Source organism: Manis pentadactyla, chromosome 14, assembly GCF_030020395.1.
Source record: "Manis pentadactyla isolate mManPen7 chromosome 14, mManPen7.hap1, whole genome shotgun sequence".
In the NCBI taxonomy this organism is placed as follows: Eukaryota; Metazoa; Chordata; class Mammalia; order Pholidota; family Manidae; genus Manis; species Manis pentadactyla.
In genome coordinates, this window is record NC_080032.1 from 84764820 (window position 1) to 84786418 (window position 21599).

At 40.5% G+C, this 21599-nt stretch overlaps 1 protein-coding gene across 11 annotated transcripts in view; it reads left to right on the forward strand.

The window, feature by feature from the left end:
- Positions 1–21599, forward strand: part of BICD1 (BICD cargo adaptor 1) — a 181875-nt gene that overhangs the window by 59622 nt on the left and 100654 nt on the right. For all 11 annotated transcript variants that reach the window (XM_057492574.1, XM_036889204.2, XM_036889205.2 and 8 more), the window contains exon 2: positions 18989–19201. In XM_057492574.1, the coding sequence (XP_057348557.1) occupies positions 18989–19201 (213 nt within the window). The remainder of the gene's footprint in view (positions 1–18988; positions 19202–21599) is intronic.

Sequence of the window (21599 nt, forward strand, 5' to 3'; positions counted from 1 at the left end):
AAGTCACAGAAGCAAGAATCTCATAACTTAACAGTATTAAGAAGTCAGGCAGGTGGCTACTTCCTTGCTGGTAATGAGTAGCCTCTAAATTGGTACAGAAGCCCCGTGACTGACCGACTGACTGGGGTGGGTGAAAAACAGCCCCTCTGCCCCCTGCTGATGTAGGCAGTGACTCTGTCCTTGCAGCTGGCTGCTCTGGCCCATCGCAGGCCATCTCTGGGGTCACTCAGTTCAGCTCTTTCCAGCTGTGATGAGTGAGGCTTTTGTATTGCATTTTCATTTGAGAGGTTCATACTTAGTTTCAGAGAAAATATCTGTTCCGTAGTTAAATTAGCATTCCCCCCCCTTTTTTTATTAAAGTATCATTGATATACAATCTTATGTTGGTTTCAAATATACAACACAATGGTTCAACGGTTACCCATATTATTAAACCGTCATCCCCTCTAGTGAGGTCACTATCAACATAGTAAGATGTTGCAGAATCATTAACTGTATTCTCCATCCTGTACTACCTTCTGCGTGACCAGCCTGTATTGTGATTGTGAACTATTGTGCCCCTTTATCCCTTTTCCCCTCCACACTACCCACCCCCAACTCCTCCCCCTTGGTAACCACTAGTCCTTTCTCAGTGTCTGTGAGTCTGCTGCTGTCTTTTTCCTTCTGTTTTGTTTTGTTTTTATATTCCACAAATAAGTGAAATCACATGGTATTTATCTTTCTCTGCCTGGCTTGTTTCACTGAGCATAATATTCCCCTAGATCCATTCATGTTGTTGCAAATGGATTTCTTTTCTTCTTATGGCTGAATAATATTCCGTTGTGTATATGGACCACATCTTCTTTGTCCATTCACCTATTGCTGGACACTGGGGTTGCTGCCTTACTCCACTTTTAACAGGGAGCAGCCGCTTTTTTCCACATGAGTAGGATAGATTTTAGAGTATGTAAAATATTACCCAAAAAGTACGCGACCTACTTTATAGCTCTTTAAAGGCCACTGAAATGTAGACAAATCTGCAAGAAGATATCCTTTAAGAGGGTTCATTCTACATTGCGAAGAGACCCCGCTTTGCATTTTTCTGTGTAATGTAACCCGCTTGTGCCGCTGTGGAAGCAGCCGAGAAGCATCACACTTCAAGTGATGAAGCAGTTCTGTGGAGAAACCTGTTTGCACTGGATTCTGGATGCCAGTCCTACCAGAAACAATTCTAAGAATATACTTAGCATTTTAAATAAATGATAAAATCCATTTCCAGATGAAGTATATATATCACAAAGTAGAAACTTCGTGTTATTGGTGTATTTATCAATCCATATGAACTAAAGCTGAACCTGACAGAAAAATATCGATCCTGTCTTAAAATAGATAAACCCCATTTTGAGAGGATTTGTTTTCCTTTGTACTTGTGCTAGCGGGTGCTTCTGGTGCTTCGAATCTGTGATAGGATAGTGTGGGGGTTGTGGTGGGGGGAGATTTCCTTAACCCTCTAAGTGTCCCTGGCTGGGTTTGAAAATCAAACCCAATCATTCTCTTCCGGGTATGTTGCACATGCACACACACATACCCAAACACACGTGCACACTTAAAATTTTACCATGGCTTAGAGGTGTTTTGGGAGGGAATAAAATATATATGTTTCAATCCATCTTTACCCAAAAGTTGGTATATTACTTTTTATGGTAGAATCGGAAATGAATTTAGGTATATTTTGACATCTGGAGATATGCCTAAAAAGAACTAAAGAGGTGTTTATTTAAAATTTCCCCTTTTGCTCATTTGTCGTATTGAATGCCATGGTATATTGTAATTATAGCTTTAAAATGAAAAGTTATTTTTAGACTTGTTTTGTATTTTTTTTTCTAATTGACATTTGCAATCATAAGAAGTTACTATTAGGAGCCCTTCATTTTATGCATATAAGTGCAATAACATAGCCGGTTGGTTATCTCATGTGCTATAGGAGGGATTATATTTTAGCACCTTTTCAAATTCAGCTAAGCTAATGATTTTATCAGAAAGTATCATTTCTACTCCCTGGCTGTTAGAACATAGTTCAATTTTCCTAGCAACTTTTGCTTATAATTGGAATTTACGTATGATAATTCAGAGAAAAACAGGAAAACACTGCCCTGTGTAATTTCAGGGTAATTAAATTGTTCTCTCTGTGTCTATATGTGCCTCCTCCATAGAGCAAAAACAAAGCTAGAAGTGCCTGTGTAGCAGAGTGCAGAGGAAGAAGTCATCTCCTGATCTGCCTGCACTGTAAGGTCCTGGGGTCTGGCGGAATTGTGATGGTTTTGCTCTAGGACGCAGTCTGTACCAAGACTAGTACTGAAGCGGTTTCCACAGATTGATTGTGTCTTTAGTTAGCTGCTGCAAATGAAAAACTGCCAGTGTATGCTTGTTACATCTATGTAAATTTATTCCATTCCCAATAAAGGAGAATATAGAGAATATCGGTGCAGAATAGGAAACTACTCGTATGGATCAAGTTCAGAAGGGAGGCGGTAAATATCTGAATGTATCCCTCTGGTTTTATGGGAAGGAGAAAAACCTGGTTTTCTATGGCACAGATGATTCCTGTATTGTGTTGGGTTTTTCTAAATTTTTCTTCTATGTAAGTTTCTACTCTGAGCAGATGATTCACTCCCAAGGAGAATGTTCTTTGCAGTTCCCACTGCCTGGCACCATGCAGAGAAAACATTTACCTACATGAGGAGATTTATGCTATTTCTATTCATAGAAATAAAAGTTTTAGGAATTGTTTGGAGATAATCACAGTATTGGAAATGGAGAGATAAAAGCATTGTTATAGTTAATCATGAAGCTTGGTGAATATCCTTCACAGAGCATTATTTGTCCAGTGGATTGGGAAAAATCTGTTAATTTTCTTTTTCTCTGTGTTTTACAGAAACCAGGCCCTTCTGGTGTTAGTTTTAAAACAGCGGTACTGATGTTCATAAGAGGACTGTGATGTTATTCAGTGCAGTGCCTTGCAAGGAGAAAACCTTTACTGATTTGATTTCATGGTACACTGGTTTCTTGCTATTGTATGACCTTGAATAGTCAGTAATTGACTATAACTAAAATATTATGTAGAAGATGATCACTTTCCATTATAGCTGAAGATCTAATGAGAATTTACTTAAAATAACAGCAAGGGAACTTAGACCTCAGAAAATCAAACTGAGCATGATAGGAATCCTCTTGCCATAGGACTCCCTTCACCTGAAATTGAAAATAGGTAGATGAATTAGAAGGCCAAGTTCTTTCAACTTTTGATTTCTTGATTTTCATTGTTATGTGTGAAGCTGATGAAACCTGTTTTCTTCAATTCATAAACCATGTTTAATGGAAAAGCTATGTCAAATTAGTTATATATTATTATGGTTATGTGTTAGTTATTTGTCAAATTAGCTCCTATTAGCTCTGTTCCTGCAGAACAAATTTTGTGTTTTTTTTCAAAAACTGAGTTCCAGAAATTTATTTTTAAACCAGTTAGGAACAAGTTATTATGTATAAGGTGTGTCCTGATGGAAGTCTCTGTACTCCGTCCGTCGTGTGCCTGGACAAGTAGTGCCAGAGGACAAAGGAGCAGAGCTCCCCAGAAACCCACTCTTGACACAGCCGTCACTGTCTGTAGGGGAAGTAGGGCTCCGCCATCTCCAAGGCACTAATACAGTCCCCTCTCCAGGATGTGGGAAGTAATTTTACTGTCAAAGCAGTCCAAGGTCGAGGTCATGCCTAATGTAAATGATTGCTTTTGTTACGTTCTCGACCAGTCACAGGAATGTTCTTTTAATCACAAATCATAAGCAATTTCTGTTCTTAATGTATCATGTTGCTGGAGAGCACGTCCACTGCTGGGATTCTGACCTTCCTAGTCACTGAGGCTAGGGTATGCTGTGTAACAAGCAGCCTGCCAAATCTCAGGGCTTGGACCACAAAGGCTGAGCTATCATACTCTGCATCCATTGCAGGAAACTAAGATGCTTTTCCACATCACTGTCATTCTGAGACATGAGCTGAAGGAGCAAACCCTCTCTGAGACTTGGCTTGTCTTTTAGCAGAGGAAAAAAAAAAACATGCTCCGTGGAAAAATACAATGGATCTTAAAACTCCTGCCTGAAAGCGGCGTGTGTCATGACACTCGTATTTTAACAAACCAAGTCAGCGGGCCTCTCTGGAGATGTGCAGCTCTGCAGAGAGGGGGCCGCAGGTCACGCAGCCATGCCCAGCATCAGTGTGGCAGAGAGAGAGTCTTCCCGTGGTGAGGGGCCAGGAATACCTTTGAACAATGATACAATCTGCTACTATTATAAAACCTTGAGACTTACTGTAAACGAATTCTGTGTGGCGAGGTCTGAAGGTTGGCTGACTTCTGTGGCAGAGACAGCCCTCTGTACTCACCGCACTGTTCATTTCATTTGCTCCCTGGGTTTACAGGAAGAGAGCCTTTCTGAATCCCTTTGCATCTGTGTGGGGCCAGGGGTCAGGGGGAAGTGATGTATGGCACTTCTAGAACTAGCTCGCACACATTTAGCAAAACTCTTTCTCTGTCTCGCGTCCTGGGTGGGGTGCATTCACGGGAGCCTGCCTGTCCACATCACTGCTCCGAGGGGGTGGGTCCAGGAGTCCACTTGACCAGCATCATCTGCTTGGAAGTATGGGGGAGAGCAAACAAACATGGTTCCTTGTTTCTGTTACCCTCCTCTGACTGTTCTGACCTTATTTTACATTTATTTCCACAGTGCACACACACTGGAGCGATGTCCCTCCTGTACGGAAATGGCCAGATATGACATACCTCACAAAGTGCTGGAAGTACACCCAGACTTCTACTGTAGAAATAAGAGTATCTGGCCAAAGAACCGGTTTTTGAAGTTTGTTTTAATTAATTTAAATTGAAGCGGCCACATGTGGCTAGTGGCTACCATATTGGACCCCAGAGGACTTAGACCACAGGAGGCTTTTTGGCGATGTGATATATTATGACTCTTACCACTGTCTCGGCAGTCTAAACAAAAACAAACATGTTGTCTAAATTAGATGCTTTCTGGATGACTGGAAGTCATAAGAAAGAACAGTAGAAAGTCACACATCTTTATGTAGTGTTTCATTAGTGACTGTGTGACACCGGAACACTAGGCAGAGTTCTCTACTATTATCGGTTGGCAGGAGAGGCTGTGTTGATAGCTTCCAAATATAAAGTTAAGAATAACAAATGGTGGAATGGACGTTTTTGTCAGAGCATAAGTGTGGTCTTTCCTGACATTAAATGAATTTACAGTGAATCAGACGTTCCATTCATTGCTGAGTTTCTTCACTGTGAAGTGTGTGAGATGCGATAGGTGGAGTTGGTAAGTTTGCAAATGTGTCTTTGCATGAATCTCTGTATTACATTTGGGGAGATGCCTGCTATCCTGAGAACCATTTCCAGGTAGTATAAATGACTAGCTACATTTCTCTCTGTTTAAAGGACCAGTTCAAAGCAGGAGCTAAGTCATATATTGGAAAGAAATTTTGGATTCAGAGCAAAATATTTGGATTGTGTTGTCCACTCTCTGACCGGCTCTGTGAATTTGGACAGATTATTTCAACTCATGGGTTTCAACTTCTCCTACTGCATATTTATGAATTTAAATGATGCACCAACTTCTAAAATTCTATGGTTGAAAAATCCCACTGTTTCAGTCAGGTTTTTCTCCTTGTTATTCATATGTGGAACGACGAGAACCCACCCATGGCAACATGTCTTAACTCCTGGCTCCAGGAAATTCTTGCCCAGGAAGATTAGACAGTAAATTAATAAATAACTTCACTGTTTGCTTTAGGAAATTTTTGCAAATCAATTTGTCAGAACAAACAGTTTGCTCATCTGGGCAAAGAGCTCTTATTAGAACAACATACTGTTCACCTGGGCGAACAGTTTGACAGGTATGTGGAAGAATGACATGTTATGGATTGTCGTCTTGAAAATGAATCTGCTGCAAATGCTATTTCATTTTACTGTCTAACTGGGAGAAAAATGTTAGTATGTGAGTCTAGGTATTTTTCCTGACCAACATGAGACCCTATGTAGTTTGCCTATTGGTGAGGTTAGTTATAACAAGTAGAGTGACTTCATAGACATTGGGTTAGTTATTAACAAGGTGGGTGAGCAAAATCAATTTTTTTATGTCAAACATAGTTTACAACTTTATGTAAATCAGCACTTGTCTGTAATATACGTTCTAGGAAATTATTTTCTATCACAAACATGCATAGTCTTAAGATTCCAGGTTAAAGCCTTGGTAGTTTGAATTGCATGTCAGAGGTTCTTGGACACTGTGTAACACGTAAGAGCTCCTTACTACTATGACGAGAGACACAGTGTGTGCAAACTTAGCCTTGAAGCACAAATCTGTGCCTGTTGCTTTAGTAGCCTTTATTCAGTGTGCTCTTAAGGCCACCTAGTGAAAGTACTTCTTCACTCATCGTATTTTTGACCGTAAACCCTGAGCTCTTATATAGCAAGACACACCCTCAGTTCTTATATAACCAGTATCAAGGTTATTTTTCTCAGAGTTTCTCACTTGTGAGTTCTCTGTTTAATTTGAACTAAGGCTGAATTAGAGTATTTTCAAGTTTGTTTTTTTTATTTCATCGTGGAGTCTGATAGGAAAACCTTTGCCTTTTGGTTCACAAGTTTGGGGAAATCCAGCCGTGGATTTGAAAGCAGCTTTTGAGGGTCTGAAGTTAGAACTTAGAATGTGCCTTTAGGAAGGAATAACCCTGAGAAAGAGCCCTGTGACACTGACATTCTGTTGCTTTGGCAAAGCCATTTTGACATCTGATGTGAACTGAAAAAGACTTTGCTTTTCCGTTAAAAGAAATGACCAAATAATGTGCCAAGCAGACAGCCTCACCTCTGAGCCTCACCGCACTGCTGACCACCTGTTTTATTCTCTTTCCCTTCCTGTCCTTCCCCCTAATCCCCACCCCTGCCACGTAGCACTTGGATATAAAGGCAGATCAGAGATGTGGCGAGAGATACAGTGAAGTCAGAGAGAAGCGTCAGGTGCGCTGAGGGTTAAATGATCTGGGCAGGCCGACCACGTACAACTTGGCTTTAGAAGTTTAGAGCCACACTTACTCATCTCAGGAAGAGCCTTGCATCCTTCAAAGCAAAACCATCTCCTTTCTAAGATTTTACCTAACATCTTTAATGTCTGCATCTCAGATCCTCCTCCTCTCATTTCTCCTTAAAAGGTAAAGTTATTGGTGGGGGATGGAGTTGGTATGGAACTGTTTGGGTCTGTAGAAGAAAAATTCTTATTAGTGTTGGTTTGACGAAAAGAATCTGCTTAAAGTTATTATAGTATTGCAATCAGGTTCAAAGGAGAAACAAAAAAAAAAATCTTTGTGTTTTCTTATGGACCAAGGAATTTACGTACTTTGTCGAGGACGTTACCTCTAAAGGCTGAAGACAGTTTCCTGGACAGCCGATTAGTATGTAAAGCTTCGGCGTTACTGACTATATTCCCCAAGAGATGGGCTTGACCTTCTGGAGTCTGGGTGTCTCCAGACAACTTGTTACAAACCAATTAGGACACTTTTATGATGACGAGCCACAGGTTAGCCATAAGCAACCCAGGGAAGGCCCTTCCCCCCGTGGGTTAGGATTTATAGGCTTACTATCCTCGAGCCCTGCATATGGTGCTGTTCCTGGCCTTCGCTGGGTCAGCGGGCTGTGAGTGACTCTACCGCTGGGTCAAGGCTGAGTAATAATAAGCAAGCATCATATTTCGGTTTTTTTTTCCCCAATCCTTTTAATGATGATTTGGGGGAGAGAATCAAGAATCCTTGAAGTTCTCATAGACTTTTTAATAACTGTTGGAGGGGAGGATGATTATAAGAGTAACGTATATTGATAAATGCAGCAAAAATACTGGAAAAAAAAAAAACAAAGAAAAAACGAGGACCTGAACGTCCTCATACATAGGACCCCGAGGTCAGGGTCAGGGTCAGGGATGAATGTTGCATGACTTGGTCACAAAAACAGCAGCTGTGCGCTTTGACAGGGCGTCTGGATACGCCGCCTTGCTGCTGGGAGCTCCTGCTTGCTGTTGCGTTTCCCCAGCCCTTCCTCCCGGCGCTGGCGGTGGAGGGGCATCTCTGAGCCGCCTTCTGTTATCGGTTCATGCTTCCCCTTTAGTTCTTTGCACAGCACCAAGGTCTGGTTTCTTAAAATCCCGCACCACTGTTCTCCTGCTTCTGCTGGTCTGTGAGCCCCGTCCGCCGCCCTCCCTCTCCTCCCAGTTCCTGGGCTGCACCTGTCAGCTTCACTTGCTCCTTCCGTTTCTGTCCTGCCACATCACGGTCAGTGGTTTCCTTTAAAACTAGCATCACAAAGGAGGCTTCAAGTTTGAGCCCTGGCTGCATCAATTCCTGGACCTGTGGTATTCGTCAAGGTTCTTAAGTTTTAATTCCTTGTGATATTTTTCCCTTTGACATCGCAGCCCAGTCTGTTGACATTTGCATCTGTTGCTCATTTCCACCTTTATTGGGATTCCAGTTGTTTCTGTGAACGGTACTTGCTATGAACTCCAAAAGGTCCACATTACAGTGTTCCTTGCCAGGGTTGAGAGAAATCCATGTCTTATAAAGACTTGAGCAATATATATTGACATGAATATATATATGAGTAAGATAAAATTCATGAGTAATATATATAAAGACATGAATTTGAAGCTAGTAAGGATGAGTTGCAAAGAGGAATAAATGAGGCAGAAAGGAAGTTACTGTGAATTAAAACAAAATTTACTGAGAGTTCTTATTAATTTCTGGCAAGAAAGTATTGGTGATAATTAAAAGTGAAAAAATTATGTAAGACACTACAGCACTGAGGATTAGGACTCAGCCACATTTTACAGAAAATGCAAATAAGTGTGGCTTAAACATAAAAGAAATCCAAAGGTAAGTAGTTCAGGGCTGGTGTAGCAATTCTATGGTCACAAGGGACCCAGGCTCCTTCTTGCCTTTATTTCTGCCACTTAGTGCTGGCTTGCATGCCAGAAGTCTCCTCATGGTTACAAGGTACTCCTAGTGCTCCAGCCATCATGTCTGTGTTCCAAGCTGGAAGAAAGTGGTGTCGCAAAAATGCATCTCTCTCAAGCGAATCAGCCCTCTTTGAAAGAGCTTCCCTGGTTTCTACCTACTTAGCATCCCCTTTCATTTCTTTGAACACCTCCTGGAAGCCAAGGAGGTTTGGTAAAGTCTTTGAGATGGGGACACTGCACCCCAAATAACTTTCTTCCTAAGGAAAAAGGAAAAGTGGATATTATATAGGCAACTCAGAGCCCCTTCCCCAATGGCGAACCAGGGGAGATGGCTTGATGATGATTCATTCTAGCCTGTAGAAGCCCGTACCTTCTGCTTCAAGTACTTTTGTATTTCCTATCTTCCTATGAAGTCCAGAGCAAAAATCTTGTATTATTTTATTAATGCCTCTTACCAGGTTCCTCATTTCTGACTTCTTGCCACAGTTGTGCTATACACAGCGTAGAATACTTGATGCACAGGCTCCGGGGTCAGACCACTGGGCTTTGAATCCTGACCGGCCGCTGACTAGCTGGCAACTTCTGCAGATTACTGAATTCGCATGCAAAATTTTGAAGAATGTCATTTATTGTGTAAATAGTTTTTTTAGGTTGAGGCGGGTTTTAAAAATGTAAGTGAAAGATCACGTTACTTTGCATGAGGACAAGACTAGACACTCAAAACATGGTTCATTCAGTTAACCAATAAAAATGTAAGTGCCCACATACAGAGGAAAGGAAACAATATATCCAAGAAACATATTTTTCTTTTCTTTTCTCTCCTCTCCTCTCCTCTCCTCTCCTCTCCTCTCCTCTCCTCTTCTCTTTCTCACTTGATTAGTAATAAAAGTTGCTTGAGTTCTCTTATATCCCCGTCACAACTGAGTTTGAAGAAAATCGAGGTCACATAGATAACTCCACATCAGTACTGCTGTTTTTGTTGATAACTGCAAGGTCAGGAATACTCCCTCCATACTTCCTTCTTTAGGTTTCAGAAAAGCCTACTGTATTTATTCTCTGGGAAGAGAGTGTGAAATCATCTTTTTCCTGAAAGAAAACCTCATTTCTACAGTTCTTTCTTCTGAAACAAGGCTTTCCTTTTATGAGCCCTGAACCAGAATAATTTCCTCTGGGGCATCCTAGTTACCTAGGGGGATTATAGTGACGTCCCTCTGCCTGAGTTGATTTCAGTTCATTGTCTTGAGCTGAATTGAATGAATGGCTTCACAAGTTGTCCTTTAAAGGGATAGACTTTTTTTTATACAAAACCTGCATATAAATAAAGCTACCAGATTTCTTCATACAATGTGTCGTGCCAGTGATTCGGCATCTAATATATAGGCACCAAATGACTAGTTTTTGGAAGCAAGGATGGCAGGAAGGAAGAAGGGACAGAGGGAAAGTGAGTAAAAAAATTTTTGCTGGGTATTGGTTTGATTTTTAATTGGGAAAAGGAATGTGAAATTTATTATTTTTATAGTTGGGAGCCCAGAGTATAACTTTTGATGACTTAGGAAGTTAAGCTCCTTTTATTTATATTTTAATGACAAAAATACTCATTGGACAAGACCCAGAGAAAAATATTTCAGCTCTGCTTTATACTCTTTTTTTTTTCCCAAAAAAACCCCAGAATCTATAAAAAAGTTGAAGAACTTCTTTCAGGTTATAATACTCATAAAACCTTTATGCCAGAGGAAGCAACAACCAGCCAATGTCATCTGCCAGAGAGCAGGGGAGAGAGGGTGGGACTGATAGTTAATAAGCATTTGCTGATTCCCTACCTCTTAGCTGATATTCTTTTTATTTTCGAGAGGGCACGTCTCATATTTATTGATCAAATGGTTGTTTACAACAATAAAATTCTGTATAGGGGACTCGATACACAGTCATTAATCAACCCCAAGCCTAACTCTCAACAGTCTCCAATCTTCTGAAGCATAACGAACAAGTTCTTACATGGTGAATAAGTTCTTACATGGTGAACAGTGCAAGGGCAGTCATATCACAGAAACTTTTGGTTTTGATCACGCATCATGAACTATAAACAGTCAAGTCAGATATGATTATTCATTTGATTTTTATACTTGATTTATGTGAATCCGACATTTCTCCCTTAATTTTTTTTTTAAATAAAATGCTGAAGTGGTAGGTAGATGCAAGATAAAGGTAGAAAACATAGTTTAGTGTTGTAAGAGAGCAAATGTAGATGATCAGGTGTGTGCCTGTAGACTATGTGTTAATCCAAGCTAGACAAGGGCAACAAAACATCCACGGATGCAGAAGATTTCTCTCAAAACAAGGGGAGGTGAGGTTCTAAGCCTCACCTCTGTTGATCCCCAATTTCTCACCTGATGGTCCCCCTGTGACTGTGCCTGTCTTAGGTTGTTCCTCCCTTGAGGAATCTTACCCGTCTTTGGCTAACCAGCCGTCTTCCGGGGCCATACAGGGAAATGTAAATTTGGTAAGTGAGAGAGAAGCAATATTCTTTGAAAAGGTTAGCTTTTTACTTCTTTGCAGATTTATGCCCCGTGGCTTCTATGCCCATTAGCTGATATTCTTGCCTTAATTTAATTTAGGCTAGTCTTTCATTACCTTTAAGGTAGATGTCACTCTCATTTTGCACAGAGGTAACTGAGACAGAGAAATTCAAAACCTTGCCAAAGATTTCAGAGGAGGCAGATTTAAGTCCAAATTCATTTGATTCCAAGCAGATCTCCTTCCTGCTAGTAATAGTCAATAATTGTCGATCACTTACTATATGCGTACCAAGAACTTTGCTAAGTAGATACACAGATTTTTCTCTTACAAGCCTCACAACAACACTGAGATAGAAATCATCGCCATTTTACAGATTAGAAAACTGAGCCCAGAATATTAAGCAACTTGATCGACATCGTACAGTTAGTAAGGGGCAGAGTGGAACCCGCTCAGGAGCCCACCCTCTGGATTCTTTCACCTCTTATGAGTACATGTCCCCTTTCAAGGATCAGGCTTGATTCTAACTGTCGGAGAAACCTTATGATTTCTAATAACTTCTGAGTCTTTAGTCATGGAAACTGATTTCTCCCAGCCGGGTACTTCTGGGCTGTCTCACCTCCAGGACCCCTTCTTTTCTAACTGATCATACATTTTAAGACATTTTGCTGCTGGAATGTGTGGTTTGGGAAATGTTTCTCAGCCAGTTCTAACAACTGTAGTTCATTTCTTGTTCTTTTTTTCTCTCTGTCCTGTGTGTGTGCTGTGTGAGAGCCTTTGGGTTCATTGTTTTCTATGTAATGGGAATGAATCCTTACTAGAATTTTCAGTCCTCTTAAACTTTCAGACTCCATTCTTAAACGTGGACTTAATTCTTAAGACTTAATTAAAAAATAATGGTTATTAAACATTATTTACAGCATTTAAGGGGATTTTAACTCATATCCTTTCTACTCCCCAAGGATTTCAGGTAAATGAAAATAAAATAAACTAATACAATAGGGTAAATACAATAAAAACTCTGAACAATATAGAGAAAACAGGAGATACTTACACCAGAAACTTAAGGTATTTTAGTTCATTGTTACAGAGCATCTAATGTTGAATTTCCTGGCAGCCAAGGCAACAGAGAAATACAATTGGTCAAACAGCTTTTATTGTATGTTCAAAGAAGGCAAAGTAATTCACTGGGGAGGGTGGATTACAGGACAGGCTAGTTGCCAACCCTTGCCTTCCTACAAGTTGTCAGGTCTAAATATTCCCTAGAGCGTTCAGATCTCAAAGTGCTGTAGTGGAAACTTTAACGAAGTGGTGTTGTTAGTCTTTAAAGAGGCACCGTGGCAGTGCTGTAATTCCTGCTTAGCAGCATTTAAATTTAGGCTCGCACCTTAGGCAAACGTCCAGGTTCTGGCTCATTCCTTCCTTAGTTCACGTCTCTGCCCAAAGGTCACCCCCTCCCCCGTCCTCTTGAAAAGGGGCTCCTTCTTTTCACATCTGTCATATTGTCTGTCCCTGCACTGTCTAATGTGGCCTTATGTGACAATTAAAATTAATTAAATTACATGAGATTAAAAAATTCAACCCTTTGGCCACATTAGCCATATTTCTAGACCTCAGTGGCCACGTGGTGAGGGGCTGTCATACTGGCCAGCCTGGGTACATCATTATAGAAAAACTCATTAGACTGTTGCCATTCTGCTCAGACCCTGGCTTTCCTTTTCATTTTAGAACTTTTCCAATGTTATGTCACCCAGTTGTTGGTTTATTTAGGTTCCGTTGGAATGTGTGCGCCCAATAGCAGAGATTTTATTGCCTAGAACAATTCTGAATCCCCAGTGTCTAGAGCAGTGCCTGTTAGAATTCTCTGTAAAGAATTGTTGAGTGAAGGAACAAAACAAATGAACGAATGAATTTTAGTATTTCAAATAGAAATAGTTTGTCTGATGTCCTTGAGTGACCTTGTAATACACCATTCTTCCACAATTTTCAAGATGAAAGAATGAAAATTCTGTAACCAAGGACAGATATTTTTAATATAATATAATATCTTAAATATACTAGCCAAACTTTTATTTCTTTTATCTTTTATATTATGAAGGATAGTAAGTATGAAAATTCTTCTTAACTGCTAACATATTTTCCTGAACATGAACGTAAAAAATATCAATTTCTTTGGATAAAGTCATGAGTAGAATGAGAAAGCAAGGTACTTATTATGCAGCTAATTGGACTTAAACTGATATGTAATTGAAAGCAACTGTGCTCCATTGTAATGGGATATTTTAAAAGTAATACTGTGCAATTATAGCCACACACACGATGAGAATTCATAATACATTCTGAAATTGTATGAAAGTGTCAATTTAGCTCAATTAATTTCAAATAAAAATCACCCAGGAAATGATTGCACTGCCTTAAAGGAATTTGCCATCCGAACAAAATACAACTTAGAAGCATGACTACCTTAGGTTTGCCTAGAAATAGACAGCAAAGCTAGTTTTGTGATTTCTGCCAAGGACATGGCGTCAATAGTCTTGAAGAAAGATGGTTTCTCTTCTCTTGGGCTCAGCTTTGTCAGGATATATTTGAAAAAGTGATGGAGGAAGGAGGTACCTGGCAGGGCCGGACGGGTCTGGTACATCGACTCTAATAATTAGCCAAATGGTAGATGTCAGTTGGCTGTCCTGCCCAAGTCCAGTTACTGACAGTTAGGAATTAGGTAAAGTAGAAGTGTTTTTCTCCTTCACCTTCTCTTTCTAAAATACAGGCACTTTCTGAGTAGTGTTAGTTCTCAGTGGATTTGCAAATGCAGATCATGGGGCATCTGTAGCCTGTGCAGGATTGGTGTCATTTTCTATTTGAAGTAAAAAAACATCATGGTTGATGTCCTTGGATAACCTCACATACTTCCATTGGTTTTCAAATCAGGTCCAGTGAAGGGCCAAGTTCATCATCAAAATGATGACTAACTTTGGAAACCCCTATGTTCAGTTAAGGTTGCTGAGCTACCGTAAATATGGACTAAAGAGTCATCAAAGTGTTTATGTTTGCAATTTCAATTCTTGATTTCTTTGGGAAAACCTGTTCTATTTATATATCTCACATTTTTTTTAATTCCTGGAGTGCTGGATCCACAGTAAATTTTTAACACTTTACCACAAGGGTGGAAAGATAAATTTACTTGCTCTTGAGATCTTGGGGGCTGTTTTAGCCTTGCCTGTGTGCTGAGATTGATGTGAGAGCCATCGAGGGCCTCAGTGTATTGAGTTTACTCAGGCGGAGTGAAGAGAACGGCCCTGTGGAAGTTTTCTGTTAACATTGAAGTGGGAAAGTAGTTTTTGAAAAGAAGCTAGCTGAGGTGCTGGACCCACAGTTCATGCCTGTTTTACATTTTACCAATAATCTAACTATGTCGTCAGGGTTCCTGTGCCAGGGTGAGAGTCGGCTGATGGCTTCACCATGTCACTGGGGGACGATGTGCCCCCAAAGGCTTTTTTAAAATATTTTATTTTTATTTTGGTATCATTAATCTACAATTACTTGAAAGACATTATGTTTACTAGGCTCCCCCCTTCACCAAGTTCCCCCCACATACCCCTTCACAGTCACTGTCCATCAGTGTGTAGTAAGATGCTGTAGAATCACTATTTGTCTTCTCTGTGTTGCACAGCCCTCCCCGTGCCCCCCCGACACTATACATGCTAATCGTAAGGCCCCCTTTCTTTTTCCCCACCCTTATCCCTCCCTTCCCACCCATCCTCCCCAGTCCCTTTCCCTTTAGTAATTGTTAGTCCATTCTTGGGTTCTCTGATTCTGCTGCTGTTTTGTTCCTTCAGTTTTCCTTTTTTTTTATACTCCACATATGAGTGAAATTATTTGGTACTTGTCTTTCTCCGCCTGGCTTATTTCACTGAGCATAATACCCTCTAGCTCCATCCATGTTGTTGCAAATGGTAGGATCTGTTTTTTTTCTTATAGCTGAGTAGTATTCCGTTGTGTATATGTACCACATCTTCTTTATCCATTCATCTACTGATGGACATTTAGGTTGCTTCCATATCTTGGCTATTGTAAATAGTGCTGTGATAAACATAGGGGTGCATCTGTCTTTTTCAAACTGGAGTGCTGCATTCTTAGGGTAAATTCCTGGAAGTGGAATTCCTGGGTCAAATGGTATTTCTATTTTGAGCATCCTGAGGAACCTCCATACTGCTTTCCACAATGGTTGACCTAGTTTACATTCCCACCAGCAGTGTAGGAGGGTGCCCCTATCTCCACAACCTCCCCAAAGGCTTTTTAATGGTGATGAACTCAGAATGGACCCCACAGATTCTGGCCATTCCTGCTGGAAAAGCAAAGTACACATTACCCCTAAAGATAGTTTTTCATCTATTTGTAAGGCTGTTTGCTCATTACTGCAGGTAGAAGTGGGGCTCCTCAAAGCATTTTTTCTGTCCAGAGACTGAACAAGCCAAACAGGAGGAGTATTCTCTTACAGATGAACATCAATACTGAGTATTTCTTTCTCAGCTGATGCTTAGGAACCGTCTTCTGATTTTGATCCATGTAGAGATGCTAAGAAAGATAGTTTTTTGAGACTTAGGTTTGCAGATAGATTATCATTTAAAAAATTTTCTGTTTCTGTGAGTGTAATTTGGAGAATAGTAAGCATATTGTCTTTAAAATCATTCAATTGTGCTGGCTCCTAATTTTTACAATGTCCCTTATCGTGGTTAAGACATACCTTTTCTGCCTTCAGGTTTGTATCAAATGTGAAACTCAGTTCATTCCAGCCTGTGTCTTCATGGACTATACATAGTCCAGAAGCATTATTTTTTGACATTTTAAATTTCAAAATGTAATAATATCACAAGTTACATCATAAAGCTGTAGTACTTCTAAGTGAAGATAGTATCCCTTTGGTGTTCAAGGACATATGTTCTTTCTAATTCTGTGTTCCAGTCCTTTATCAGCTAGGGCAGAGACTACACTTACTTATTTAACTTCTTGTTTAAGATAACTCTAGACATGCTACACTGAATTTCATGTGCCCTTTATACAGCTTCCTCAAATGTCGACATCATATATCACCATCATACAATCATGGAAACTAGAAATTGACAGTGATATAATATTACTAACCGATATAAAGAATTTATTCCACGTTTGCCAGTTGGCCTACTCATGTCTTTTCCAGATCAGAGTCCTATCTGGGATCCCAGTACTGCATTAAACTGTCATGTTTCTCCATCTCATCTAGGCTGGTGGTATCTTCCTCTGTTTTCCTGACCTTAATAGTTTTGTAGAGTCCTGGCCAATGATTCTGTAGACTGTCCCCACTTTGGATTTATTTGATGTTTGCTCATGATAAGAATTAGCTTATGCATTTTTGACAAGAATTCCACAAAGTGGCACTGTGCCCTCTCAGGGCTTTCTGTCAGAGGGCACACGGTGCCGCTGTGCCTCATCGCTGATCTGACTTTGGTGACTCCACCAAGGTCTACGTTTCTCCACTGCACAGTTGCTACTTTTCCTGTTGGGACTAATGAAATCCTGAGAGGAGATGCCCTACAGCTGCAGATATCGTCTCATCATACTTTTCAGCTATTTTATATTCCATTGGTAATTATCACCTTCAACAGTTATTACTTGGCATTTGCCAAATGGTGATATATTTTATTTCTATCATTTCTCCTATACTTATTAATTGTAATTCTACTGAAAGGAAGAACTATTTCTTTTTCGCTCATTTATTCAGTTATTATATCAATGTTGGAGTCATGAATATTTATTTTATTCCATGGATTGTAATTCATTACTATATTTTATTGTCCAAATTATCCCCTTCAAGTAGGTCCTTTGGCGATCCCTATCACTTTTTTGAAGCATTTTATTACTTACTCTCTGGATCAGTCATTTCTCCAGAGCCTACCTAGTTCTTTTAATTGGACATTGGTATTTAGAAACAAAATTTAGGTGCAGCATGTACTCATTGCTACTGAGATGTCATGGTTCTAATCCCTGTCAGCTGACAGGAAGTATGTGTAGGTATTATATACAAACATAAATACCTCTCTCCATCTATCTGTCTGTCTACCTACCTACCTACTTACCTACCTATCTATATTTATCTAACATAAATTCGTCTCTCCATCTATCTGTCTGTCTGTCTACCTACCTACTTACCTACCTATCTATATTTATCTAACATAAATACCTCTCTCTATCTACCCATCTGTATTTATCTTCCTATTAAAGACTATTAGTTCATCCTAATACTTTGAATTACAACCCATTACCACTCATTTTCTTCTAATTGTCTCCCTTTCTTTCTTTGTGGCTCCTTTCTCTAGGAGTGAGAAGCCTGACTTTCATTATCCATAATGTGTTTACTTATTTGGTCTACTCTGGTGTACATGTAAAGAAGTCTCAGAATTGCGGCCCCACGATCTCTGTGAGAAACAAATCCACCCACTGTAGCGTTAGGCACAGTTCTTTTTATCTCGAGCTTTACAATATGTAGCAAAAATACTGGTTTCCAGAATTACTCAGGTTCCATCATTTCCTCTCCACCCTCTCAGTGGGGTGATGTTGTTCGTGCAGCACTGTTAGGTTCATATATTACTTACTGTTTGTTTTCCATTTGGGTTCCTCCGACACACAGAGGTTGATTTTAATTATCATTTATTTGGGAAGGGTGTGAAACATCACCATAGTTCTAAGAGTCAGAATCATATGAAAAGGTACAGTCAGGAAAATGTCACCCCGCCATCCTTTGTGTCACATTTCATCCCATTCCTACTCAGCCCTGGTAGCTTACCAATTTCATTAGTCTCTGGCTTATTCCTCCATATGTCCTTTTGCACACATAAGTAGATACATGTTTTCTTATATGGTAACTGCATTTCAGTGTCTTTTTGTGGTACCGGGCAATTTGAATACTGTTTGGTGATTTTATCTCTGAAGGGTACTGTTCCTAATTGGTATGTCCTTACCACTAGTGTATTAGAAAGCTAATGAAACCACTATTTTCTTTCTTGAAAAATATATTTGGGATCTGTGTCTAGAATGAAAATGCACACGTGAATTTTGACAAGCTCATTAGCCCTGAACCATGTATTCCTTAATAGGATTTGCCTAAGAAAACCGTGACATAAAACAAGTAGCCGTGTTTTTCAAGTTTTCTTTAACCCATCATATATGTTTTTAGCGAGATCATTTAAATTTTTTCCTCTTACTAAGTGCATTTGCATCATTTCAGTTATCAGTGAGAGATGGAAGGCTGAACACAAACTGGGTATTTCTTTCGCTTCGCAGGCCTTGCAGAATAGCTTTCGTTCCCCAGAGGCAAAGCAGAGCACTTGCCCAAGGCCGTTGCGTGGCGCTGCCGTGCGTGTCATCGTGCCCCCTCTCTTCCCCCTGCCCCGCAGGCGTTCGGGCAGTCCTTCTCCATCCACCGCAAAGTGGCCGAGGACGGGGAGAGCCGAGAGGAAACGCTTCTGCAGGAGTCGGCGTCCAAGGAGGCCTACTACCTGGGGAAGATCTTGGAGATGCAGAACGAGCTCAAACAGAGCCGCGCCGTGGCCACCAACGTGCAGGCAGAAAACGAGAGGCTCACGGCCGTCGTGCAGGACCTGAAGGAGGTAAACCGGCGGCACACACGCTCCCTGGGAGGGGTTTGTCGGGACGAGGGAGGCGAGAAAATTCTTCCTGGGAGAGGGGATATAAGCCGCCGTCTTTAATCGGAGGAGCTGTGTTAAACGTGGAACACGGATGCTAGCAATTTCTCCGCTTTGTTCGTGAAGCGACGGCTTTTTCTGGGATGAGCTTTTCTTTCTTTTGTTATCTGTTAAGAATTCCATTCTTTATTGAGTACTTGGGAATAGGCCTTGGTATTTCTGCAAAGGTGTTAAAAAAATATAGTGACTTCCACACGTCCCCCTCCTTCACCCGTTTTAATACAGTTTGAGGAACGGTTGGCTGTGATGCTGTGTGTCAGCAGTGATTCGAAGTGACAGTGATGCGAGCCCAGGACCTGTTCTCACTGGGGAAGGAGACCCCCAGGCCTGTCTGAGGGGCCCGAGGGTCTGGCAGTGCAGAACCATAAACTGTTTTTTTGGTTGTACATAAAGAAGCAGACCCCAGCTGGTATGAATTTGGCCAAGAAGCCTACAGGGCCAGTAATAGACAGAGGGGGGAAAATATCCTTCAGTGGCCTTGACCAGCATCATTTTGATGAGAGAACAGGTAAGATTATGATAGTGCCGAAGCAGATATTTAGTAAACAAGTGTGAATTTCAATTTTTCTCTCTCCAACCTATAAAGTGTAACATATGAGAAGATGGCCTAAATAGCTTTACTTGGACAATATTTATTGAACATTTACTTTATAGTACATTAAACTAAAATCCTCATTGGTGAAATCATAAAATAAGGTAATGAAACTTTTAATACTATTGCATACCCTCAAATGTTAGTAAGATGTCAGAATTTACTGCAATATTTACAAAGCATACATGCAGTTATACTGGTATCCCTAACCAGAATTTGGTATATACATGTAAAAAAGAGATGTCACAGAAAATAGACCCCTTCAGGTGGGATGCAGAAGATTGAAGTTGTAAAATGAATTATTGACCATGGTAGAGATTAAGCCTATGCTTTAAAGAGCAAATAACTGACCTTTTATTGACTGGCAAACAGTGTGCCAGGCACTATTCTAAATTCTTTACATGGAGCAACTTGCTGAATCCTTGTAACAACCCTGTTGAGGTAGGTCCTCTTACTATATCATCTCGTTTTACTGATGGGGCATGTGAATCACAGAGAAGTTAATAACTGGTCCGGAGCACCTGCGAATAGGTGGGAAGCCAGGATCTGAACTCAGGAAAGCTGGCTCCCATCTAGATGCTTGAGCCGTGTCGCTGTAGCACCCAAGAGCCTGTTTCCCTCTTTTGAATCTTGCCTCAAGCTAAAGAAATTTCTGGCAAAATATATGAAGCTTGAGTACAGTATCTAAATTTGTAGCTTGTTGGAATAGTGGTGTTATCATTTCCTTTGGTTATGACCATTTTATATTTTAAAAGCTGCTTAGTCAATAAGATTTTTATTACATTTGAAGCTCTACTTTTTTCCCTCATTGGAATAAAAAAGCAAATTTCATAATATACTAGTGGCTCCATTTCCAGAAATCTCTTATGGCAACTCTTTAGGAATACATCGGTTCACCCTTAAGGAATCCATGTCTATAGACTTTTTGGGTCGGGGGGCACCTGCGTGATTACTCGGTAAAGACCACTGCCAGGTCACTGCTGCTTTCTCCAGGATCCCTCGATGGGCATGTATCCTTTACTCGGGCACTTCCAGCATGTGCGGAGAGAGCCGTGAGCCCTTTCAAGAAAGGGACTGTGTTCTGTCTGTCATTTATCTCGGAATCCCCACAGCCAGCCCAGAGCCCAGCCAAAAGCAGACATGGAAAAATGTTCATTGAGTTGAACTGAAAGGACATGCTTTGGGAGTCAGCTACTCCTGGGCTTGAATTCCATCTGTGCCACTTACCAACTATGTGATGTTGACAAATTCCTTTTGTTCTCCAAGCTTTACTTCTTTAATTTCCACATGGAGCGATTATGCTAACGTACAGGTCCTGCGTCAAATGCCTGGTTCAATGGAGTTGCTAAATTGTGCAGTTACTGCTCGTTCTGTCTTCCAGCTCTTTCCCGGGGCTGCCCGTCCTGGTGCTCGGTGGCTCTGATCGTTACAAAGCTCTCTTTTTGTTCAATGAAAAGTTGACTCCCTGTAATTTTCACCAACTGGCTACATTTCTAGCCTCTGGGTCTACAGAGAATAATTTTTTTCCCAATTCCACCTGACATTTTTACCCAAGCCCACCCAACAGCTTCAAATATTTGGAAAGAACTATCTTGTCTTCTCTTTCTTCAAACTAAGCATATCCAGGTTGATTAGCACTTCCTCATGTGACATGGCTTCAGGATCCTGTACCTTCTTAGACCTACATCCAGTGTCTCTTAAAAATATGTG